Source organism: Phalangium opilio, unplaced genomic scaffold (assembly GCF_054372755.1).
Source record: "Phalangium opilio isolate 3A_F unplaced genomic scaffold, DU_Popi_V2 ptg000024l_1, whole genome shotgun sequence".
NCBI lineage: Eukaryota > Metazoa > Arthropoda > Arachnida > Opiliones > Phalangiidae > Phalangium > Phalangium opilio.
In genome coordinates this window covers 10,245,821-10,272,411 of record NW_028324155.1, presented here as the reverse complement: position 1 = coordinate 10,272,411, position 26,591 = coordinate 10,245,821, and the positions used below count along the sequence as shown (strand labels likewise).

Below are 26,591 nucleotides of genomic sequence, written 5' to 3'. Positions count from 1 at the left end.
TCTGGGCAAAACCTTTCGCTACGAGCCTGGCTTTCCTTTTCTCTACTTCTCCGCTGGGTAAGTACTTCGTTCGGAAGACTAAACGATTTCCAAGGACCTTCTGGTTTTCCGGACAGTCAACGATGTCCCAGGTTTCGCACTTGATAAGTGAAAGGAACTCTTCCGTTACTGCTTTCCTCCAATCGTTTGCGTACGGAGAAGCCAGGGCTTGCTTCATGGACAAAGGTTCTGATAAGATGGCTAGGTTTGCTGACTCATCGGACAGGGTTTCTTGCTCGTCAGTAGCCTCTTCAGTAGACTCTTCTGAGACGCTCGGAATCATGTTGAACGATTTCTTCGGTCGTCCGGGTACTCCAGTTCTTATTTTCTTCGGTCTTCCAGGACATTTCTTCAGAACGAGGGTTTCTGAGGGTTCTTCGAAGACGTCCTCGTTTTCCTGGGCATTAAGTTCTTCCGGGGTTTCATCTTTGAACTCCTTTTTGACTTCTTTGAATTCTTCTCTGCCTGGCGGTTTTACAGCGTGTGTAGTGGCCGGGATTTCGATTTCGCCTTTAGCTTTGCCTCCGTATTTCAGGTTGACTTCTGGAGTGACGAAATCATCATATCCGCCTTGTTTATTGAATTCTCCCAGGAACTTGACATTGCGACTTCGGTAGATTTGCTTCTTGGACGGAACCCAGAGTCGATAGGCCTTCGAGACTTGAGAATAGCCGATGAAAACGCATTCTTTGCTCCTGGCTGCAAACTTCCCCTTCCTTTTATTTTCGTCCAACATCAAAGCTTTGTCGCCAAAAATCTTCAAATGTTGCAGGGATGGCTTCTTTCCGGTCCATCTGGTAAATGGTACTTCTCCATTTATGCTCCGGGAAGGACAACGGTTTCGAATGTAATTAGCCGTGGCCATCGCTTCTGCCCAGAATGATGGTGGAAGTTGCGCTTGTATCATCAGGCATCGGGCCATATCCAGGAGTGTTCTGTTCTTTCTTTCAGCAATGCCATTCTGTTCCGGGGTGTATGGTACGGTGAGTCTTCTTTTTATCCCAGAATCTTTCAGGAATCTGTCGAATTCATTGTTGCAGTATTCGGTTCCGTTGTCGGACTGCAATATCTTGATTTTTCTCCCGGTTTCCACTTCAGCTCGATGCTTGAATTCTTTGAAGGCTTTCAACACTTCGCTCTTGTGTTTTAGAAAGCTGACTTCACTCCACCGGGAATATTCATCAGTGAAAACGACGATGTACTTGGCTCCGCTCATCGACGTTACTCTCATCGGCCCGCATATGTCAGAGTATATTATTTCGAGGACATGCGAGGTTCGGCTATTTTCGGTTTTCGGGAACGGCTCCTTCGATTGCTTTCCTTTGATACAGATTTGGCAGAATCCCAGGCTCCCATCTTTTTCAATGTTGAGTTCCGTAGCCAAATTCTTCCGGGCCATTTCCTTTAAACTTCTCTCGTTCAAGTGACCGAGTAGGAAATGCCAGTTCTCCAGGTTGCTTCTAGGCTTTATTTCCGCTTGCACTGCACGGACCGATTCTTCAGCCTTTCCCAGGAAATAAAGGTCTCCAACTCTGTCAGCAACTGCAATCACTTCCCCGGTTGCCGTTTCAATCCAGGCCTGCGACTTCTTGAATGTGACCTCACGTTCTTTGTCTGTCATCTTGGCAATGGATAGGAGATTTGTTCTTAAATCCGGGACATGAAGGGCTCGTTCCAGGCGAAGAATTCGATTGTCACTGCCATTCGTTGCGGGTACTTTTACTTCGCCAACACCTCGTATCTTCGTTGACTCTGCAGTGGCCAGGTTTAAATATTTCGTGGTCGCTTCGTAAACGTTGAAGCAGTCTCTGCTGGGAGTCATATGTGAGGTGGCTCTGCTGTCCAGGCACCAGGAATCGTGATAAGCCTTCAGGTGCAATGCGAATTCTTCCTTGGCCAAATTTTCTGCCAGTACATGATGGGCGTTTTCTTTCTTTCTGGTTCTTATGCCTGAACCATGGTTTCTGTCGGGGCAATCGGCTACCTTGTGGCCGGGTTTCCTGCATCCATGACACTTGTACTTGAAGGTCGTGCTTCCTCGTCCACGTGAACCTCTTCCTCTACCCCTACTGCCCATCATCGCATTCTGCACGGGTTCGTCTTCTTTAGATTGCTTGGCGTCCGATTCCTCCAGGATCTTTATTTTCAAGGCTTCTGGATCAGGTAACGTATCCCTGGACTCTATTGCGCACCGGAAGTTCTCGTACGATTCTGGTAGACTGTATAACAACATAATGGCCAGTAGGTCGTTGTTTACAGCTACTCCCATGTCAGCCAACTTGTCTACTGCATCGAAGAATTCTCGGACGTGATCCCGGACATCTTCTCCCTCCTTCATTTTCTTGAGGGTCAGTTTCTTCAGCAGCGTGGCTTTCCGGGCAGGTCCACTGGACTGGTAGATGGATTCGAGCTTCTTCCATAGTTCCCGTGAGGTGGTGCAATTCTTTACTTGCTTCAACTCCGACGGACTGATCGACAAGATTAGGTCCGCTCTTGCTTTCCGATCATTACTGTCCCAGGTAGCGACCGCCTGGGCGTTGCCTTCCGTTCCCCGTACCAGAGTTGGCCTCGTTGAAGTTCCATCTACGTACTCCCAAAGATCGTTCTTTTGAAGCAGGGCTTCCACTTGCATTTTCCAGGTATCATAATTATCCTTAGTTAACGTCTCGATTCGTCCCAGGTGATTTCCGGCCATTCTATGTCTGACTCCGCACCTTAAAGGATAATCTTCCCGGCGTTGAACTTCTTATGACTTCTAAACCTTTGCGCAGTGGAAGCGTGCTGGGCCCATAACCTGTTGTTGTTTGACGCAAGAACGACTCTGGGTTTAACTGGTTATTAACTCTTTATTAATTTAATTGAAACATTTTAGTTAATTTCCGGGAACGCTACTGACAACTGATATCTGAGAACAGATAACTGGGAACTGATCAACTGTGAACTGACCACAGGCAACTGACAACCGTTATCGGAATGTTATCCGGTTATATAGTTAAGGCATCGCGATAAAAAATAAAGATTACAAGAATGACCGCGATGCATAAAAAACACAAGTATAGAAAATATAATCTGGATATAGATAAAAAACACAACCGGTATTATCTCTAATTTACAACAAAATATGCTGGTAGGGACTAAAAGGAGTAGAGATCTGTCAACTTCATTATGGTAACTGACAAAGGGTTCACATAGTGCTGTGAAAACGCCACCCCTTTACTCCATCTATGGATTAATTTACCATTGGCCAATGGGAAACGGCATTAGTTAACGGCTATCGATATTACCTAATCGGTACTAATATGTGGTCTTATACTATTTTTCAACATTTATCAGAAACGGCCGGATAAAAACCGATTTTTGGATTGGTTAAACCGGCCTTTTAAATTAATCGGCTAACCAAAACCAGTTTTTTTCGTGAAGTTGACATTCCTATACTACAGTCGCGTAAGATGGTGGCCTCCCCCTGTGTGTTGGTTTCTCTGTAAGTAATTAATGGAGTGATCCATTAATAGAAATGTAAAAGGTGATCGTTCTCACCTGATGTCTCCAAACTAAAGCGTTATAAGCCTAGGAGGTGTGTCGCTAAAAAATCGTAATATTCTTTGGAAAAACTAACAACTTATTAGTCATTTTAGCCAGGGGTGTTCCGGCAAAGTGTTTCGAGTAGAGAGCAACAGCGTAGCTGTTGTCGATGGGAGGCGACGTAAAGTAGCTCTCTTTCCAATTGTAGAGGTTCTCCCTATCGTAAAATCGGTGAGTCATGAGGCTCAAGACGACGATAGAGCCGGAGATTAAGACCAGTTTCCTTTCTTGAATGGCTTCGAACACGTTCCCGACGGAAAGTTCCTCAATCGACACTAGACGACCATATTTTTCATCCTGGAGAATTTCCTCCAACACAGCGAAGCTTGAATCCGTTGAACTCTAGAAGTACAGCAAATTGGCATGAACAAGTAATTATTCTACGTTGGCTTCATGGACTGTTATTTTTCTACTAAGAAAGCCGATCCTGCAAAACGCTTAATTGCGCTTGAAGATTTAGTATTATAATTAGTCACTACTGGTAAATTTTTCTGTTGATTAATCCAGGAGTTATTGACTTCTATCTTGAGAAGTTTAGTACTCATATTTGTTAGTCACTATATTAGAAATGTACCTACACTCCGGCTTTTTGAATTTCTTTAGTTGAAAACAAACGGTGGATTTGAAGCCGAACACCAATTCTTTGATCAGAATCAGAAGTTAATGTCAGAATGTCTTGCTTGCTCTATTGAAACAGCGGTTCTTGGATTGTTTCTCATTAGGTAACTCAAATCACACACCAAGTCACAGAAGAGGGCGTGGTGTGATAGGAACTGATAAAGAAGCTGGCTAACAGCGTTGCCTACACAACAAAGAAGTAAGACCAGTTCTCCATAGGGTTTCCAGACTATAATTTTTGATTTTTTGTTTGGCCTGTAAAGTAGTCGGCGGACCGTTGGATTACTTTTGAAAATGTAGTTCTGGGGTACCTTTTCTTGTATGAATCTCTGTTCTAAGCCTCCTTGAATAACTCCTATCTTGAATTTCCCACGTTGTTCGATCTGATCTTGCACAGTTTTGATTTTGGCGTAGCTTATCTCCGAGAATTCGGACTTGAGGTAACTCGAGATTTCGATGTTGACAAACATGACGCAGAAAAGCCAACACGCGCAAACTACCTTCCACTTGCCAATCAATGGAATACGAGAGTAAGCTGCAACATAAATAAGTTGATAACACGATTCATCGTGTTCTTAGTTTGCAATGAAGCTGTTTGTTTAGTGGCGATACATACGCTCGAAGAAGAATAGAAATGTATTGTTCCATATGTGATGTTCAACGTGTCTGAAAAAAGTTCTTCTTACACGAGACCATAGTTGTTTCTTTCTATTTGCGATTTCAACGGTGGTGAGCCAAGACATGACCACTGAGACTAGAACTAAGCACAAGACAAAGCATACGCAAACCTGACCAAAAAAACTTGATCATTAAAGATCTTCAACATCTTTTTCATCTATTACCAAGAAGTAAGAGCGTCTATTGGCAATATTGACTAATTATACCTTGCACTCATAGTTCTTCACAAAATTGTTATGGCTACTCTAATGCCCTAAAATTCGTTCATTGGGCTATCGAGAGGCTACAACGTCAAAGATTAACGTTTTTCGAACATTGTACCAAGTGAGAGCCACTAAATTCGCCAAAGAGGTTCATCCCTCATATTATGATAGGTTTTTACGGGCACGGGCCACTAAACTAAGAGGACATTTCAGCTCTAGCTTTGCCTATACGAACGGTTTGGCTCTTCAAAGAAACGGGCATCTATGTGAGTTAGGAGGGAAAAAGGGGGTCGAACCGGAACGTGTAACACGTACCGCAACGTCATCTACCGTACAATAGACTAATTACTCTGCCAGTCTGTCTTCTGCTTATATTATTATAATAGCTTTAGGCCTGTCTCGCTTTTTAGTTTTGACGTTTACTTCTTAATTTAACTCTATTTTTTATAATGGGTGTAAATTATTGTGTATTCCCTAACTGCAACAGCGATAGTTGCTACAGCACTAAGCCTCATATGCAAGTTTAGTTTATACCCTATAACTGCAACAGCGATAGTTGCTACAGCACTAAGCCTCATATGCAAGAAGTTTAGTTTATACCCTTTCCCAAACATAAAACTAAACAAGTATATTGCGATCAATGGGTAAACTGGCTAGCAAAGTATAAGAACGGATTTACAGTAGATGACATTGGACCTAATACGTACCTGTGTTCTAAACATTTAAAAGACTATTTTTTTTCAAAGTCAGCTATGGCTTAAAAAGACAGATGGTAAGCTTTACTCAATACTACTTAGTCTAAAAATACTGTTTTCCGGCCTCACTCGCCTTGTTACCGAAATGGGGTATAATTCCGCTTTTTAAAAATTACCGCTAGAGGCGACAGTAGTAAAATCCGTTTAGCTTGAGCGCCGCCCGATAGCAGAGCTGAAATGTCCTCTTAGTTTAGTGGCCCGTGTTACGGGATACTGAATATGCTTTGTTCTTAACATGAGCATAAGTTTATCATGCCACTAAGTAGAGATATGGCTGCTACTTCTACGGCAATAGTGTTTGTCTGGCTACCTTACTCTCCTCGTATCATTTATCACCTCAACTTCAATACAAAATTGTACTGTCTAGGCTAGCGGTTCTTTCATCCTTTTTGGAATGTTTCAGAACTGAAACCGCCACTATCTCACGAGAGAGAGAGAGAGAGAGAGAGAGAGAGAGAGAGGAATTTTGCGGTTGCTTAAGTAAAATTCTTCTCCCCCCCCTTATGCGAAACTAAAAAAATCTCCTTTATTTCATTGGATGATTTTTTTCATGTGACCCATTTAGTAATCGTCTCGACCGTTTGGTGGCTGCACCGCGACAGGAATTTCAAAGTTTTCTCTCTTTGGATCTTAGCGCTATACGAGTTCTCACGTCACAGTAGCCTGCGGAAGATACCCAGTCGTAACCCATATTTGTGTACTTAGAGGCATGATAAACTTATGATATGAGTAAATCAACGATAAAACAAATCTACTGGAATAATTTTCGCGTCTCCTTTCATCGCGCTTATGAATGCAAGTATTTGAGTATTAATTGCAATTGTTTGTTCTATTTCCTCTTTTTTTTAAGTTTAAAGTACTCACGTTTTTTTGAATGTTCAAGAAATTTAAACTTGATTTCGTGATGGCAATTGGAGCGGGTGACATGATGAAAGTCCAAGTGTTTCGAATAACGGTACTCAGACGTGAGATATTAAAATTCTTGGATCTACTCAAGAGGGTGTAATCGAGCGGAACAAGAAACATGTCCATATTCTATGCGCGTTTAAAATAATTAATAATAATAATAACATTTTGCATCTAAATATCATACTTCGGGAATATCAGTAAATAGATCCATGTCATCAACTTCGTATTTCGATATAAGAATTTCTTCGACGCTGTAAAAAAACGAACGGTAATTATATCATCATCCTTGATAAAATAAACTTGTAATCTTTTTACCTAACATTTCCAAAGGTTTGAAATATTTCCTTCGCTGTTCGAATGACATTTCTAGTGATTTCCAGAAGTAATGTTTCCTGACAAATAATAAAAACAAGTTGGGAGACCAAAATGAACCTCTACGAGTAAAGACAAAGGCTATCTACCTACCCATGTGGTTTTTGTTAAATAATAAAATAAATATAGTTGATATCAGGGATAGATTTTTTGGAAGTAGGAATGGAGAACAGAGTAATGTGAGCGCGTCAAAGTCCCGGACCCCATTCCATGGGACGGAGGGGTATGAAATAAGAGGCGAGTGATAGCGACAGAGATAAATCGGAACTACGTATTTTTCGCCGTCCCCGTCAGTAACGTCATCAAAACGTAGTTTAAGTGAGCTAATACTAATAAGATAATTTAAACTTCTCGTTACGTGATGGAGGGAGGGGCTCTATACTAGGCTATGAGTCGGACTGAAGTAAATACTAACCGTTCTCCATTCCTACTTAAAATTAAATCTTTTCCTGTTGATGTTAATTATTCCGATCGTCAGTAATTTAACTTAAGAAACGTTATTGCTAAAATCATTTTTAACATAGGCCTAACTATTGTTGACGTTTGTATCCAAGAATACGCGCCTTTTTGACAATTTTTGGAAATTTAGTGTACATAACTTGGGCGTTTCCCGATAAGTAATGAGAAATAGCGCAATTGCGTGTACCTTTGGTGGAAGCCACATCATTGGGAGGCTATAGACGTTTCTCACAACCCTAGCTTATCGCCGAGTTCAGCTTAATCCTAAAGATGATAATGGAGTGGAAGCCAATATTGCTTTCTGTGATCTGCGAACGCGGCCCGGATATTACAAATAAGTTTGTTCCGATTTGCCAACTGCGAACGTCCAGTGTAATAACTCGTCACTTGGAGAGGTACAAATTACTTCCTATCGTACTCGTGGATTTCACTATCGTATACTTAAATAACCTTTCAATTCTCCTGATACGCAAAGGAGGCAGTGCATAAACAGATCGATTCTTCTTACCTCAATGATGCCAATTCGAATTTTTCGGTTGCCGTTTTCCATTTTAGACTTGGAAGTTCTAGAACTAAGGAGACAGGGAACGTCCGCAGCTTGTGCCAGATCTCCAAAATCTATTGCAGTGGAAGGATTGGTATCTGAAAGGGAACATATGTCGTGTGTTTACCATAAACAAAAACTGATGGTTTTTCGTCCAACCGAAACTTGCAGCTGGTGTTTCCGACATAGAAACCTGCCTTTATCAGATCAGATCGGAGCCTCCGAAATGAACTAGGCCCATGCATGTCAAATTTTATGTGGGGATATATCCAGTTTGTTAAGGAAAATATTTTCACCATATATGTGTACGAGATGGCGCTTATATTACCGTTGTGACAGGGGTCTTCCTTAAATTATCGTTGATATTTTAGGGGTCAGTCATAACATTTTTATGATAGAGAAAAGTTTCATCCTAAAATTAACGTAAATGTTTTTGGGGCTATTCACTTTTTATTGAATCTTTCGGTTAGATTGTATTGATGACAACAAAATAAATCATTTCAATTAAAATAATTCAGTAAGAGTAATAAAAACGTAAACTTACAATCCGCGACCTTGGCCCAAATACTTAAGCAGTCGACAGGGTCACGGGGTTCAACTTTGTTTATTTTACGGTACTATAACCGCCCCCAAGCGTAAAACCACGGCGAACTAAATTGGTTATAAAAATATTCTCGCCTCGCGACACCCATGGGCCTAGTTCATTTCGGAGGCTCCGATCAGATATTGGAAGAAATATACGAGGCTTGTTATGTAGATGAATAAGTCTACGAACCACTCTTTAAACCAAAATATTTTCTGATTTAGGAACAGTTGGATACGCTTTGTTTCTTCTCCGAAAACAAATATGAATTCAGAGTACTACTTTCTTTTCCATTAGGTTAAGCATTGGCAATTCTTACCCTTTATCGTATTTTATAAAGTGCACTTTCACCAACTTATAATTCTACTTATGGAGAAAAACTGCGTTCACATTTCTATGTTTGCCGTCATAAGCTATTGGCGCACCTTTGTTATTAACCTTGTTAGTAATGTCTCCGTAATCGATGTGTATGATACGACTTTATTACTTACGTGCCCCCCTTTATTATTATCTCCAATACGTTTTTCATTTCGTTCATGTATATTTTTTTCTATAATAAAAGGAGAATTAACCCATAACCCAATCGGATCGCTTTAAGGGGAAGTCTGGTGTTTTGAAGTAATGAAAACAAACCCTGAACTAGATACAGGAAAACTAAATAAGATAGTACATCACGGTATGTTTTGAAAATAAATTTAGTGTGTTAGTTGTAGCGATTGAAATAGTATTGCGAATTTTTAAAGCATAATTACTATTCTTCGATTTTAATTTAAAATTCTCTGAACTAGAATCGCCAGTTCTTAGTACTCGAATTGCAAAATTCGATTGTCAGCGGTTCATACTGAAGCTTTGTAAAGATTTACTTTGGTGACTCTAGCTTAAATAGTTTTAAATTAAATAGCAAATTTTTATTAACTTCTGTTGCAATTGTGTTAGTGCAACACTAATGGAAAATGTGAGTGTGTAGCCCCTCGATGCGAACTTGAGAAGCCTTTAACTGCACTAAAATGATTACCTCTATATGCCTAACGCTCAAAAGATGTAATATTTTGAGTGAATAGTCCCTCGATGCGTTATCTTTAATTGTTCTAAAATGATTACCCGTAATCTTTACTTCTGTTATAATTGTAATTGTTAAATAAATTATTTAATCAAATGTTTAATCTTATAATCCTTTCAATCTCCCTTGAAAGCGGAAATAAGAACTCTTTTTTAAGTATATAGGTTTTGAATACATTGCAAGCATTTACATTCTTAATAGGTTTAAATCCAAAACTTCGTCCGATACCACAGATATCTGTTTCAACGGTCTACAACATCGTTTTTATCTCAGATAAGATGAGATCCGAAAGTGTTTCTGAAAATGTCATCTGATCTGAACAGCAAATGGCTCTCAACTAAGTAAACAATAGCTGAATTGAAGCAAACATCCCGTCACAAATTATATATCGGTGTACGGTTTAAAGCACAACCCCAGACTAGGAAAATTTAAGTATATTTCTAAAATCTCTTAACAACTTGCTATAAACTCATTTCACTTCACATCCGAATTAATCCCAACAAAAACAACTCTGTAAAAATATGCCAAGTTGTTTGGCCGTAAAAAGAAGTGAGATCTAAAATACGGCCAAGTTATTATCTCCAGGTGAACCAACATTTTATTCGACTTAAAACTTCTGAAGAATGTTTTTCTGACTTGGCTTTTCTTAAATCGACTTTTACCACATTACCACATTTATCACAGTTGTTAACCGTATTTCTATTCGAAGAACACTATAATCACATTTGTTAACCGTATTTCTATTCGAAGAACACTATATTGTGGCAAGTAACACTTTTAATCAACAGAATAGATTTAAGAAAAACTAAATGAATCAAAACACGCTTAGAACCATTTTAGACAAAATGAAAAGGAAATGAGTAAAAAATTTATTTACTAAAACATTAAGTAAAAAACATAAATTTTACAATACGAAAAAATCATATTAGTAAAAAATATTAATATTAAAAGACGAAAAAATTAAATTATAATGTCCTATTACGAGGGGATCTAAATTATAATGTCTTATTACGAGGGGATCTAAATTATAAAACCCCCATTTCAGGGGCTAACAGGGGAAAATTCCCGCTTTTGGGACTTTTTCCTTTCTTTGTATGCTAAGTCCTACTAGTATGCCAAATTTTATCATTCCCGCAACACCAGAAGTGCCCTAGAGGTTTAGATGATGACCATTATGGTGATCGAACCTTTTATTGGTCAGCTTCAAAACAAATATTGAGCCACTTTTAATGAGGCCGCAAAGATCTTTTTCTGAAAAGATCAATGCCCATATATCCATCCACAAAACCAAAGTAATTCTATTTAAAGCAAATTGAGCTTACTTTTGACCAGCAACAACTACGCATTATAAAGGTGGACAGTTTTTTACATCTAATATTGTTTTTTCCGTATATCTTCATTATTCTTTGACTAAAGTTCGCTTTGAAAACACATATTAGTTATTTTTCCTTTAGTTCTTGAAATTACCCGCACGGTGTACTAGGCTTTAGTTTAACCAAGAAGTTATATCAGTATCTCAGAGAGAAGGTATAAGATGCCTTTGTATTCGCGCGCCATAGTCCCAGTCCCCCTTTCAAAATACAAGGGGGGACGTAAAAGGAGGCGCCGGGCTATTTCGCCTCTCCCCAGTCGGAAAATATGACTGTAATTTTCGTCACTCGCGTCGTCGCGCTGACGTGAGTTTTCAAGAACCAATGAGATGCTGGTTGTAATTTAGAGACGGGGATTGACTGCGGACCTACGTTTGGACTGGAGATAAAGCTGGAAATCTGGAGAATGTATACCTTCTCTCTGAGATACTAGATATAACTTCTTGGTTTAACCAATTTAATTCAAGGTTTATAAATATTAAAATTCCGCTCCGTGGTGATTTAACTGTTAATTTTTTAATAATAATAATAATAAGTCCTGCTACTTCATGGATTTCAATAGTTTATTCAAACTAAAAGTCTTAAAAATTAATTCCGGGAGCTTTCGAACAGTGGTCCTTCTTCAGCCGTAACAACTAATTCATTCCGGGACTATTGAAATCCATGAAGTAGCAGGACTTATTATTATTATTTAAAAATTAACTCAAGGTTTACTAGTTCGCTGTTGTAGTTATTATGACTCAAGAACGTTTAGATATTCCTCATTCGTTCCGTTCTCACTCGAAGAAAATATTAAAAGGCGTAAGATTCCCGTTACACACAAACAAGCTAAAGTTGGCTTCACTCTCATGATCCTAAAGCCTACAGCGCGCGAGACGCCAAAAAGCGAGACGTGTTTTATTGGATTTTTGCCTACGCCATTAAATTAAGTTATAAACAAATAAAACTTCAAAAAGCTATTATCTTCATTTAACTCCACGAAAGTGTAATTATCACCCCATAGAAAATTCATGCTCTGCTGCACCGCTACACATAAAACACTAGGAAATTCTGAAAACCTATAAAACAGTCACGCAAAACGAGATTTTCGTATTTGTTTGGTACGTTTTGAGAAGGGGAGGGCATTTTAATTTCCTGTTTATTTACGTAACACAGTACAGTATGCCTACCAATATTTGAGAAAACACTAAAGAAATATACGAGATCTTTAAATAACCACTATTATTGAAAACCTTACTAGGTATATTGAAAACCTTTTTTAAATATGTAGTATTACACAAAAAAATAGGAAAATAGCAGCGAAAAGAATTATAGTCTTAAATTATTATATTATTATTATTGTTAATAAACTCATCCACCACTTTTTGTACTTACCTGCCCTTTTAGAAAAATTGAACTTTCAGGTCCATCAGGCTTCGCGTCACCGCTCCACCTTTTATATAACACATAATAGTTTACACCCCTTAATTCGGATGCAAAACATTTGAAATAAATTCAACGATATTTTTGATATTTTTTCTATTCAATTTTGTGAACTACATTTTGAATTGTTTACATTTTAATGATTTTTGAAATTACTGTACATAGATTCAAATTCTGACAATTTTATCAATTATTGAATATTGTAATCTGTACTTTGCTCTGTTTAATTTTTTATTGTTTCCTCATTTTTCTGTAAATATATTCTAATCCATGTAAATACCAATTTACTGTGTATCATCCCGTGAATCCTGCGTGATTCTTTTTATGCACAATAAACTTCTATTCTATTATTTCTAACATACCAAATAACCCATTCATTTTAGTGTCATTTTTATAATAATTTAAAGATACTGTGATGTCGTATGTGTATCGAGTTTTGATTCGCTAGCATAACGTCCAATGACAAGAAAGGGGCAAACAGCTAGGTTCTATCTCCGACTAGGCCGCCACAGTGCATCAGAGCCCCGGTTTTTACCGAAAGGCTTGCTAACGGTTTCAGGATCGTTCAAGCTCCTCTAGCGTATACTCCGGTTCTAATTCATGTTCCTGCACTCTCCTACGTCGAATTATATTAATTCGACTAAAGCGTCACAGGTTCTAAAAAGCTGTACTGGCGCCTCATATCTATTCATTTTAATTTTCGTTTTTAGTTTATAATAAACTAAAATTAATTGAGAAACACGAACTACTCATATCATGGCCTTTAATTTAAAATTAACATGCAAAAGTAATGATCCTTTCCTTTCAGTTCTTATAGGTAAGCTCTTACTGAAAGAGTTATTTTTAGGCTGGTTACATCAAAAGCTGATTATGCTTCACACATAAAGTACGCAAGTCCCACTTTTCCATAGCTTTGGCCATGGATTTCATGACATTCCCGAAGTAAAATTTAAGCAGACGAACAAAAAAGCTTTTAACCAATCATAAGCCCCCTAACCGTAGATAACCTCTTTAATGCCAGACCAATCGGTGACGGCTATTACTATTTTCTTGCATGGGACCTCGACTCGACCTCGCCGTCGACATAACCGGGAAGCTCGGAAGGCTTATTTGCGGTATCGTTCGTTAGTCTTTATATTATATTCAACGTTTTAAAGCTCAAGTTTCGAAAACTTTTGAGTCATTTAATAAGTCTTCAACTAAATATAATAAGAATTTTTTAAATTTCACCAGAAAAATAGCTCTGCGAATAATAGTAGACTCGAAAATTAGACACTCTACTCAGTCTTTATAGTAGTTCCCTAAATTATGTACCTGGTAAATCGGTTCTTAAGGCGGAAGGATCACAAAGATGCGCAGGAGCCGCGTTACTGAATTATGTTCCGCCGCGTAAGGGGAGGTTCTTTCCTTGGAGCTTAGAGAATTTCGTGTAGCTCTCCCAGGGCACGTTTTACGTACTTCATGTGTAAAGCCTAATCGGCTTCTGGTTACATATGCAATATGAATTAAGTATTTCATGAAAGTATGAAAAACCATCAGAAAAAATCAAAATGCCGTTTATTGCAATATTCAACGTGTTTTAAATCCCTTTCTGTTGAACATAGACCAACAAACCAGTCAGTCAAACGTTTCATTTAAGCTAATAAAAATATGCACGAATAATTTTCTTCGATGCACTTAAATTATGAGTGAAATACCAATAATTTGATTTTATATAATCACAATCGAAGGTTAAACACCATACTGCTATAATATTACTTGAAGCACAAATTGTAAACTTGAACGGTATAATATTCAATGGCAAAAACAGTAATGGCGATGATGTTTCTTATGATGTAGAGAAGAAAGACGCTTTTGGATCCTTCGAAGCTCAGGTTGGTGCTCTCTGTAACAGGTTCAGTCCATTTCAAGAACCCAAAAGTGAAGTACACAGGCCAGGCTATCTTGTCTCCGTAGCGTTGTTCGAAAGCATTTCTCAACCTGAGCAAAAATAATTTTATGTTATGCTTAACAAGCTTATTTGTTTCAGTTAAGTACAATTGTTAATCTAGAGAAAAAATAATTTGTGCGGAATTTGCTTCTTAGTAGTTTTTTATCACTATTTAACCTCAAAGAACAGCATAAGCTTGGGAATCCAAAATATTACGTCATTAAGTCGAAAGGAGTATAGTAACAAAATTATTTCCCTATAGAATTTCAATAATTGCTTTTTACTGATAAGCATCTGCAGACGGTAAAATCTTCATTGCTTCAGTGTTTTAGTTCTTTTTAAGATTTCAGATAATATTTTAATGATGATGTGTAGGACGTTTTCGTTCTAATCTCCGAACTAAGAAGGTGAATATTAAATATCTGACAACTGCAATCCTGGCAGCTGACAAACTAAATCGTCTAATATTGATTTGAGTCAATACGAAAGAATCGTAAAATTCCTTGGGGAATGCTCACATTTTATTGAATATTCTAGCCTGGGGTGTTCCGGCAAAGTGTTTCGAGTAAAGATTAACCGCGTAGCTGTTGTCGATGGGGGGTGACGTAAAGTAGATCTCTTTAAAATAGTAGAGGTTTTCTCTATCGTAAAATCGGTGAGTCATGAGGCTCAAGACGATGATAGAGCCGGAGATTAAGACCAGTTTCCTTTCTCGAATGTCTTCGAAAACGTTCCCGAGGGCAAGTTCCTCAACCGACACTAGACGACCATATTTTTCGTCCTGCAGAATCTCGTCCAACATTGCAAAGCTTGAATCTGTTAAACTCTGGAAATACAGCAAATTGCCAAATTGGCAGTAAGATGGACATAAAAAGTCAAATTGTCACGATGCATGGGATGAAGAAAAGCAGTATACTAAATAAATTATATCGGCGGATTGTACGGACGTTTATAATTTTCAGTTAGACAACAAGAAGAAATGTACCATAAGAAAGCATAAAATTGCGTCCGGTGTCGCCTGAGAATGTAGGACATAATACCCCTGGACATAATCCCCCGGACATAATCCCCCCATTAGAGAAGAAAAAGACATAATCCCCTCAGGTAGGAGACAAAATCCCCCGGACAATTTCCCCCGAATGGATGATGAAGACAAAATACCCCCAGCCCTAGGACAAATTCCCCCCAGCCCTAGGACACATTCCCCCCAATAAATGTAAAAAATAACATTTTGGAAAAGGCATACCTTTGTTGGTCGCTAATATATTTTGGAAAAGGTGGCAGCTAATTAATAGGAGAATATTTTAGAAAAGGTGCCTGCTAATTAATAGGAGAATATTTTGGAAAAGGTGCCAGCTAATTAATAGGAGAATATTTTGGAAAAGGTGCCAGCTAATTAATAGGAGAATATTTTGGAAAAGATGCCAGCTAATTAATAGGAGAATATTTTGGAAAAGGTGCCAGCTAATTAATAGGAGAATATTTTGGAAAAGGTGCCAGCTAATTTATAGGAGAATATTTTGGAAAAGGTGCCAGCTAATTAATAGAAGAATATTTTGAAAAAGGTGCCAGCTAATTAATAGGAGAATATTTTGGAAAAGGTGCCAGCTAATTAATAGGAGAATATTTTGGAAAAGGTGCCAGCTAATTAATAGGAGAATATTTTGGAAAAGGTGCCAGCTAATTAATAGGAGAATACTTTGGAAAAGGTGCCAGCTAATTAATAGGAGAATATTTTGGAAAAGGTGCCAGCTAATTAATAGGAGAATATTTTGGAAAAAGTGCCAGCTAATTAATAGGAGAATATTTTGGAAAAGGTGTCAGCTAATTAATAGGAGAATATTTTGGAAAGGTGCCAGCTAATTAATAGGAGAATATTTTGGAAAAGGTGCCAGCTAATTAATAGGAGAATATTTTGGAAAAGGTGCCAGCTAATTAATAGGAGAGTATTTTGGAAAGGTGCCAGCTAATTAATAGGAGAATATTTTGGAAAAGGTGCCAGCTATTTAATAGGAGAATATTTTGGAAAAGGTGCCAGCTAATTAATAGGAAAATATTTTGGAAAAGGTGCCAGCTAATTAATTAACTACGCCACCAGATCGCTGAGGCTTCCAGTGTTTTAGATAATATTGATATTGTATTTTTTATTGTCGGGGGATTATGACCGGGGAATTTGTCTAGAGCGTGGGGGATTTTGTCTAGAGGGTGGGTAGATTTTGTCTAGAGTGTGGGGGATTTTGTCTAGAGGGTGGGGGGATTTTGTCTAGAGGGTGGGGGGATTTTGTACTCTTAACTACGATGGGGGGAAAATGACCGGGGGATTTTGTACGTTTTTAAAAATGGGGGGATTATGACCGGGGGTCTTTTGTCTTGGGGGTATTTAGTCCGTATACCGTCGCCTGATAGTCGATAATCCCCTTTAATAGCTGGGGTGGGGGTGAAAACGGAGGCAGGACTTAAGGCGGATGCATACATGGGTTTGGGAGCGGTAAACGGAACGGTAGCGGCAACGGCCAACGGAGCGCGTCAGCGGAAAATCATGCACACCTACAGTTTGGTTTGACGCGTCGCTAGCACCAACGCCACCGATTTCCATAGATATATGTGGCGTTGTAGGCACAAAATATAATGAAACCCAGTAGCAGACGAATACTTGGGTAAAATGGATTCCCATTTATTGCTCTTGAGACGACGAAAATTATTATTAACTTTACTTGTTAATAATATAAACAAGAGAGAGAGAGAACCAAGTGTCTTAAAGGTATATTTCTCAAGAGGCGGCAACAAGGAGATTTCCAAATCCATATTATACACTATATACGGACCGCATGTAATTATGTAATAAAATATACATATATATATATAAAATAAAAATGTATATATAAATAAATATATAATAATAATATATATAAATATATATTATGTAAAATAATAATATATATAAATAAATATATATAATAATAATATATATAAATAAATATATATAATAATAATATATATTATATAAATAATATATTCGTCTGCTTTCAAAAGAAACCACGTGATCGTCTAAACTGTCGTGATTGGATTGCGCTTCTCCGCCGTTCCGTTACCTTCGGCGAAAATAGAAAAATATCCTATTCTCGTCAGGGCTCACGAGCGGCAAGTGGAGCACGGCGCGGCATGAACCGAGATGGTTTAGCGCATGCGCGCCGGCGACAACGGAGAGCGGCAACGGCTCAGCGGCGTATGTATGCATTCGCCTTTAAAACTTTATCTAACTCTATGTTTTCCACCATCTATCCCTTTTACCTTTTCGTTAAGCCTGGCTTTGGTTTTTGGAACTCTTTTATGAAATCGTAAGTATAGTACACCTGATTCGATTTAGAAATAATTATAGAACGATTTTCACGTAGAGACACATATTCAAAATCCATCAAGTTAGGTTCAAAATCTTTAACTAACTTGTTAATGGCAATTAAAAACAACTGGCGTACCGTTTCAGCACCGCGGGCAGCCACCATTTTATGTTTACTTTGCTCGAGGTTTTTTTTTTCTCTAGTCGGAATACGTCATTCGCGTCTGTATGACCTATCCTCACGGGATCCAATAGGAATGAGCAGAGCAATGACGAAAATGAAAAGGAGTGAGGCTTACTTGCCCACTGACACCGGCGTAAGAGTAGAAACCTAAAATCTCACGATTGATGCTTTTTATGGTATATTTCTTCTTGAGACAGTCAGTCAGGTCATTGAATTGAATTTGTTTTCGGGGTTTTAGCGCTCAAACGTTTTACTTACTCTTCTAGTTTTCTAAGAAACGTTTAGTTTTCACCTAGTGACGTGAGGAAAATACTTTTGTCTATTCCTCGACACATTTTATAACTACCAATTAAGTCGCAAGTTAATGACTTCTCCTGGAAAGTATAGTACCCTTTTATGTTACACAAACTGCTTAAAGTATCCGTAAGGATGGTTGAAACATTTTGTCCCATCTATCAAAGTGCTCCTGAATTCCTGAAATATCCCCAATAGCTGTTGCGCAAAGGCAAGGGTATGTTCCGAATACTCCCAAGGCTAATACCGGCTCTAGGAATGGTTTTATCTCCCACCTCCAACTCAAACAACGAAATGTCTCGCAGGGTCCATTGATACAACTGTACTTTTCTTACTGGGCTACACAAACCACTCACCATGCCTAAACGTTTCCCTTCTATGTCTATTAATCCGGCATCCAAGCACCGGAGGGAGTCATAAAAAATCTCTCGAATATACTTCGCAGGAAAGAAGTCATTAATTTTTGATACAAGTATAAGTAGTTCAAAGGTACCTTTTCTTGTATGAATCTCTGTTCCAAGCCTCCTTGCATAACTCCTATCTTAAATTTCCCACGTTGTTCGATCAGATCTTGCACAGTTTCGATTTTGGCGTAGTTTATCTCCGTGAATTCGGACTTGAGGTAACTCGAGATTTCAATGTTGACAAACATGACGCAGAAAAGCCAACACGCGCAAACTATCTTCCACGTACCAATTAACGGAATACGGGAATAAGCTGCAACGTAAATGACTCGGTAACACAAGTCCATTGATTTTTATGAGGCTCTAGGTTATAATTATGATTGCAATGGCAATACTTACGCTCGAAAAAGAAGAGAAACATATTATTCCACAAATAGTCCTTGAAGTGTTCGAAAAATATTCTTCTTAAATTAGTTCCTCGTGTTTTTTCTTCCTTCGCAATTTTATTAGTTTTAAAGAAGGACATGAACAGTGAGACCACAATCAAGCATGCGACAAAACATACGCCAACCTGACAAAAGATTTAATAATTTAACATTTTCAACATTACTTCAGGACTATCGAAGGCTATCTCTCTGTAAGTTATATTTAGTACCAGAAGTGAGATGAGACTAGAAGTGAAGGGCTCTAGCATTGGTAGTAGATCCTGGCACTAGTGAACAAATTTGAGGATTTTATGCCGCTTCAATCGCGCCTACCCTACAGAGAAAAAAAATTGGTCGAGTTCCAAAAACATTTCCTACCCCCTTCCCCTCACCCTAAAGCCGCGGAACACTGACGCCTGTGCTTGAATCTAGTTCGGCCGTCTACCGCCACGAGCGTCTCACGTTTTGGAGGGAAAATTCAGAAACCGCTACTAGAGGGCCAACCGTTGGTGTGTTATCAAGAATATTCACTTTCGCCGAGTGACAAATTTGGTTACCTCGATACTTCTAGTCTCATCTCACTTCTGTTAGTACTCACCTTTTCTTGGATGCTCAAGAAATTTGAACTTGATTTGGTGATGGCAAGGGGAGCAGGTGACATGATGAAAGTCCATGTGTTTCGAAAAACGGTACTCAGACGAGAGATATTGAAATTCTCGTTTCGACTCAATAGGCTGTAATCAAGTGGCATTAAAAAGATGTCCATTTCCTACGCGCATTAAAAATAGGTTCATGGAAGAAATAGAAGTGCAAAATTGCATCTGATAGAAATAGCTAAGTCAAAGTTTAGCTAAGTCAAAGTTTAGCTAAGTCAAAGTTAAGCTAAAAGAAAGTATCATATACTTCGGGAATATCAGTAAATAAATCCTTGTCTTCAAGTTCGTATTTTGATATAAGAATTTCTTCGACACTGTAATAACAAAACGTATTTTCAAAACTCGAAATTTTCGAGACACTCTATTGGATAAGATTTTCTACATAAACTGCATGTTTCAAGTAGATTTTTCTTTTTGACCCTTTTAAATCACAGATTTCATGAATAATCGGACCTTAAAAGCGTCGTAGAGCCGAACTTAATATTTTGTTTTATTTCTTCCATTGTAACCGAAACAAAACCGACTGCAACTACGACTGCTATGTTACCAAGATGGGGTTTTAATCTACACGTCGGTTTTACCTTTACTTTAAGAAAATGAACTAGCGAAGGCTAGTGATGATTGTTTTAGAAATTTTTACTTCAAGAAGAAGCTTTACTTAAATCGTAAAATTTTAAACACGCCATTAAACGTGTCTATTATTTAGTACATTATGAAAACAATAAAATATTTAAGCAATTAATTTAAAAATTTACTTTCTGATAGTATAGCTAAAAGGTGTTGGGATCACAATAGACATTAAATAATAGGTTAATAATAGACATTAAATAATAGATTAATAATAGACATTAGATAACTTTCCTGCGGAGAGAAGTAAACGACGAGGGCAGTTCGGCCGGAGATGGCATGCACAGAACAACATGGAATCTGTTTCATACGGGTAGTCTTTTAATTAGTAATGAATATATGTTTTTACCTTATCGCGTTCTTTCGCTTAATAAAAGACCTTAACATAAGGTATACAAGAATTAAGGCTTAGATTAAAATCCAGTATAGATTAAAACTTGGCTGAAGAAGGACCGCGGTCCGAAAGCTCCCACTATATTTTTTGTTTGTAAATAAACTTATGATTCTAATAAATTACATGAAGTATCATTTCCTTACTTAAATAACTCAAAATTGCAACTAAGGCTTAAGCCTAATCTTAATCGTAACGTTACTCCTAAGTTTAGTTTGAAGCATGAGAGCGAACCTCTCACGTAATTATGACACAGAAGAGGGGAAACAAATTAATGCACATTTCAAATATCAGAACAGATTAAAGGGTGAGAACCGGGTTTTAAAATTATTTCAGGAAAACAAATTGTATCTTGGTGAAATGTTACTTATTTTACCGAAACTAGTCTTACTTTGAAGACGAAAATTTTATTTAAAAAATACATTTTAAATGAGTCTTGTCCTTCAAGTAGCAAAGAGATCTGACCTTGACCGTCAGGCTTTTCTTTTTTGTTAGGTTAAACCTTGACGAAGGGCATGTGCAACCCGAAATGGCATCAAGCCCCTCAATAAGCAGTAGTACTAGTACTACCAGAAGTGAGATGAGACAAGAAGTACTGAGCTAACCAAATTCTTCACTCGGCGAAAGTGAATATTCTTGATAACACAAGAACGGTTGGGCCTCTAGTAGCGGTATAGTCTGAATTTTCCCTCCAAAACGTGAGACGCTCGCGGTGGTAGACGGCCGAACTAGATTCAAGGAGCCGCGTCCGTGTTCGGCGGCTTTAGGTTGAGGGGAAGGGGGTAGGAAATCTTTTTGGAACTCGACCAATTTTTTTCTCAGTAGTGTAGGCGCGTGGGAAGCGGCATAAAATCTTCAAATTTGTTCACTAGTGCCAGGATCTACTATCAATGCTAGAGCCCTTCACTTCTAATCTCATCTCACTTTTGGTACTAGTATACTAAGTATTATTGCTATCAGTGAAAACCTGCGAATGTGCATTTCTGATGACTGAGATTGATTTTTTTTTGTCTTGCAAGACTAGCTTCGGTTACCTAGGTAAAGCGAAGTGGCATCTTAACATTACAGGTCCCCCGTGCACTGCAATTCACTGTGCCCAACATAGTAATATATGTTTGAATCAAGGGGACCCCACAAGAGGCTCTGTGTGTGAAGCTCGTGGGCCAGTGCCCATCAGGCCCAATGGATAAGCAAAGGGTGTGATCTGGGCATTAATTATCATTAGTGAGTACTTTTACAGTTTTACTTATACCACAAGCAAATCATCTTTTAGAAGTAGCCATCAGTGGCAGTTTGGTGAAGCGTTTTGTGGGGGAGAAATTATCATAATGAACCCCTCGCCGGAATCTGCCTTTAGACAGAGTAGTCATCTATAGAAGCCATTCTGACTTACCTACGTATTGGAAGATCATAAGCTTATATATAGTTATAGGTAATAATAGTGAATTCGGTTCAAGAAAAATTACTTATTCTCTAGGTTACTTAATTATTTAAAAAATTGGTTTTGAATTTTTCTAGACTACTGTGTAGAAATGCGTTCTGAATGTTTGAAAAAATTTAAAAGCGTCATACCTGACATTGGCGATCATTTTTAAAACTTCCTTCACTAAGCGAATAACATTTTTGGTCACTTCCACATGTAATGTTTCCTGAAAAATGACAATTAGAGCTTTTAGAATTGGTTTGGTTGAATTCCTTAAGGTTGTGTCTGCGAACTCCTAGCCATTAAAGGGACACTATTGGCAAAAATTAAATATTTTTATTCTGATTCCTTATGTTAAAATATGTCGCCTTGAATTTTTTCTCATTTTTTGAAGCGCTATTTTTTGTATTAAACAATATTTGAAGTTTTGTATCGAAAACATGCATTTGAATTCTGATAAAGCGACCTACCGGCCAATCAGCGCCCGCGATTTATAAGAGTCAACTCCCAAACAGGGTAGGAAATAAGACAGGTTTACAGGTCAAAAACCAGTTTATTAATAGCTTGGACCACTTTTTTTATTCAAAACGTGATGGTCACTGGTCCCAATGACTAGTATATTAATTCCTACTTTTATTAAAAATTGATATGGGGACCTCTTTAATTATTTTCATTTTAACATAAATTTCGACTCCATGAGTCCAGTTGTGTATACAACCCTAAGCCGAGAGAGATTTTTTTAGAAGAGAGAACGACCACAAGTCCTGGGACCAGTAGAAAAATAATTAGGGGATGGGTCACTGGTCCCGGGACCAGTTTCATATTTAAGACATCAGGGGTCACTGGTCCGGAGGACTAGTTCAGAAATAAACCTTATTTCCAAGCCTGCTCCCGAAGGTTTTCTCGGGCGAGTCTCATTTGCGTCGTCTGCATTAAGTTCAGAAATATGTATTCTACTTTTTAGCACTCGAAAGAAAGACGCGTTTTAGATCGTCTAACCAAGGATTATTTAAAATGTCTAAGGATAAAACGCACACACAGATCTCTATAGTAAGGGAATGTTCTCTAGTTGTTCCGAAATTTTAACCCATCCCCCTCTTCTCCACCTACTGTTTTGGTGCGTCAAACGGAAAAGAACTACCGATATGGCGCCACCTATCTTATTATCGCGAAAGCATAGACGAAAGAGAGATAGTTTTCGAAAGCTGTATAGTTCTATTTCAAATTGTTAACGGTCTTTAAGAACATTTAGTTCAAGATTCAAGAATGAGGTTAGTTCCTAAAAATCATAATTTAATTTTAATAATAGATTAAAGCAACAATCCTTGATTAAAGCAAACATTCAGTTCAAGAATATATGAGGTGAGTTTGCACTAATTTAGTTTAATAGGCAAGGTTTAAGTAGATCTGCTAGAGCAGACAGAGAGCGACAAAACTTTCAAGAACCCGGTCACGTGTTGACGCTTCAAAATATTGGCTTTCCGGTTTGCCGATTGTGTCCGCTAGGTATCGTTTGGAACATCTACCTTCGATATTTCCTTCTCTGCGTTTTATCCTTAGACATTTTAAATAATCCTTGGTCTAACGATAAGCGGATTAGGAACTTTAGTAATTAGCAGGTTTATGCTTTTATACGTTTCACTTAAACTCAAATTACTCTCGTAATCATATTATACTAAAATGTGGCGGGTCGTATTTTGTTGTATATCTTGAGTGTCTAGTTATTAGCCTTTGGAATGGGAAGATCTGTGTTCTTAGATTATTGTTACTATTATTTTTTGTGATCTTCGAGTAGGAAAGAATTAAAAACCCATCTTTTACACTTCAGCAGAGTCAAGCTGCAACACAATTACTATCCTCCTCAAACTGTAGCAGACGACGGGCACCGCGGAGTCACTGGTAACGAGCCCACTCTAAAAAAATACTTATTTCCCGCCCTTGGGAACTCAGTTTTTCCTGTTTGAAGCAGACAACATACCACTTAATATTTTCTAACCCTCACGGGATTGGCTGATTTGGCTCTATCCCTAAAGAGGTTTTTATTGGCCGGTAGGTAAGTGCGCTAAAATCGAGATCCACTGCTAAGCCTAACAAATTTTAAAAAATTTAATTTTCATTGAAATTATTGTTTGAAAGATCCGAAAAAAATTTTAGACTTCATATTTAATAGAAACGAACCAGGAAAAAAAAAACATGGCACTAAGATTTTCAGCTGAGAGTCTCCCTTTAAGAGAAAGGTTCGCTGTAACTGACATTAATTAGTCTTTAATTGAAAGTCCTGGTTTGGAAAATCTCGAAATCGATAAAAAAAATCTTTCCTAATTACGATTAATACCCAATTAGTTGACCCTAAAATTGTAGAGTAGAACCGTGCCCTTTTTTAGTCACGTTAAAAAGTGGAATTCTCAAAATGCGGGAAATGAACACTTATTGTTTTCCTTACCTCAACTACGCCAAGTCGAACTATACGATTTTCGTAAACCATTTAGACAAAAGAACTTTCAGATCTAAGTTGCAGCAGTCATAGAGAACGATAGAAGACTAACAGCTATTTGGGTTAGCTGCCATGGATCGTGACATTAATTTATATTAGCTCTCTGAGTGTCGTGTGTGTTACCAAGAGGTTCTGTCCCCGACGCTTCTGTCTGTCTGTTTTGTCTGTTGTTACACTGCAGAGGACCGCGTTTACAATTCACTGAAATCTGTATTTCACTACGCTAACTAATAGATAATTAACCACCATTTTCACTTGCGATCATTGATCAATATTAGGTTGTGACACCAGTCTGTACTTATTGGCTTCTAAAAACACCATCATGTACTGATGTGCCGAAACACCAAAATGTCACATAGCAAAGAATAAGATTTACGCGACGATATGCAAGGGTCACGAGAAACGTCTAGCGTCCAAATGGCGTGGCTTCCACCAAAGACTCACGCAATTTCGCTGTTCTTACTCGAAGGGGTGATTCGAAACCATTATATATTATAACTGGAATGTATGGAGGGGCTGGAATGGCAAAGGGGGCTCTCGTTGTACCCTTGATGGTGGAAACATAAGGCGAGTCCTTTTTGTTGTTTAGCTGTCTACCGAAGGCGAAAAATGCCATGACTCGTTAAAAAAGGCATGGCAGAAGTGACCCTTTAGATTTTTTAAAGTTAAATGCGCTGATTCGCCGCCGTTCGCGTTCATATTCGATTCTCTCAGCCTAGGAAGAGCACCAAGGGTAGAGGGTGCAGAATTATAGCAAACAAGTTTTTTTTTTGGCAGCCAATGAATGAATGAAAATAATTTAACTGGTAAACACGATTTTTACGTCAGGCTATGACGTCACTAGCGTAAATTAAGTCACGCCAGTTGTTTCCAAGATCATTTCAAGCCGATTAGGATTTGAACTTAGCCATTCCAACCCCTCCATACATTCCTGATAATGATGATTTGAGTAAGGCAGAGCAACAGGCACTTGAAACGTTAATTTTAGTCACGTTTCTCAATAATGTTCAATTGTTCTTTCTTAAAGCGATGTAACGCTCAATAAGTTAAATAAATAACAAACAAAATATATTCTAGCAGAGCGATAGCTCTCTTAGATAAGACCTCATACCGACTTTAATGTATAAGGATGGTTTTTTGATTGGTTATAACTTTTTTTGTATCGTATTAACTGCTTTGAAAAAATTCCACAGAACTACAATTCGGGCCCTCAATATGTGGTTAAAATTTCAAGAAGATCCACCCATTAGTTTATTGTATGAAAAATAAAGTTGCTAAGGGTGGTTTTCATTTCCATAAAATTAATCAGCCCTTTTGGTGAAAAAGTTAAATTTTCCCATAAAAATAACATGGAGTTTTTTTCAAATTTAGCCATTTTGTGGCCACCTTTTTGACATGAAATATTCGTTTGTTGTGTTTGGGAACGGTTTTATATCAAAATTTAAACCTTTTTCTAGGACCATTTTTAAGGTTTTTGAGAAAAATTAATTTTAAGTATGTTTAATTTTAAAAACTACCCCAATCTGCGATATTTTAGCATTTATACACTGTTTTATTAGGAAATATCAGCGAGACCAATGTTGGCCTTTTTTAACGTATAGTTGCCTCATAATAATCCGATTGTTTCTTCTTAATGCCTTTTGGTTGGAATGGCCTATCGATAGTGAGATAAGACGGCTTTAATATTGCTGCAGTGACGTTGACGCGGCCGCTACAGCGACGCCATCAAAACACACGGGTCTAAATTGTCGCGGATATAGTCAAATTCAAACTAGCTTAATGGACATTTTAACTTTTCCCTGCTAATTATTCTGGATTACCAATAAAAGATA

At 38.0% G+C, this 26,591-nt stretch overlaps 2 protein-coding genes and 1 long non-coding RNA gene across 6 annotated transcripts; 1 reads left to right on the top strand and 2 right to left on the bottom strand.

Annotated features, from left to right (window-relative positions):
• Positions 1-4,250: 4,250 nt before the first annotated feature.
• LOC149692831 (uncharacterized) lies at positions 4,251-8,404 on the bottom strand. 3 transcript variants are annotated; one of them, XM_089868763.1, is made up of 8 exons: positions 8,319-8,404; positions 8,124-8,257; positions 7,100-7,176; positions 6,969-7,035; positions 6,740-6,910; positions 4,856-5,027; positions 4,551-4,774; positions 4,251-4,423 (listed from the first exon to the last, which is right to left on the bottom strand). In XM_089868763.1, the coding sequence occupies exons 1-8, from the start codon at positions 8,344-8,346 to the stop codon at positions 4,349-4,351; spliced, it is 948 nt and encodes a 315-aa protein (XP_089724889.1). In that variant the 5' UTR covers positions 8,347-8,404; the 3' UTR covers positions 4,251-4,348. The 3 variants fall into 3 exon arrangements, with proteins under 3 accessions (XP_089724889.1, XP_089724888.1, XP_089724890.1); XM_089868762.1 differs by lacking the exons at positions 8,124-8,257; positions 8,319-8,404 and adding an exon at positions 7,803-7,883 and having other exon boundaries at positions 4,275-4,774; XM_089868764.1 differs by lacking the exons at positions 8,124-8,257; positions 8,319-8,404 and adding an exon at positions 7,250-7,366 and having other exon boundaries at positions 4,275-4,774.
• A 544-nt stretch (positions 8,405-8,948) lies between these two features.
• Positions 8,949-9,965, top strand: LOC149692830 (uncharacterized). 2 transcript variants are annotated; one of them, XR_016382881.1, is made up of 4 exons: positions 8,949-9,183; positions 9,305-9,418; positions 9,531-9,609; positions 9,679-9,965. It is a non-coding gene; the product is annotated as an uncharacterized LOC149692830 (long non-coding RNA). The 2 variants fall into 2 exon arrangements; XR_016382880.1 differs by having other exon boundaries at positions 8,949-9,418.
• Positions 9,966-14,129: 4,164 nt separating this feature from the next.
• Positions 14,130-19,308, bottom strand: LOC149692829 (uncharacterized). Its single transcript, XM_089868834.1, has 4 exons — positions 19,143-19,308; positions 18,833-19,056; positions 15,043-15,350; positions 14,130-14,574 (listed from the first exon to the last, which is right to left on the bottom strand). Exons 1-4 carry the CDS (start codon positions 19,267-19,269, stop codon positions 14,349-14,351), a joined length of 885 nt encoding a protein of 294 aa, XP_089724960.1. The 5' UTR covers positions 19,270-19,308; the 3' UTR covers positions 14,130-14,348.
• Positions 19,309-26,591: the final 7,283 nt, after the last annotated feature.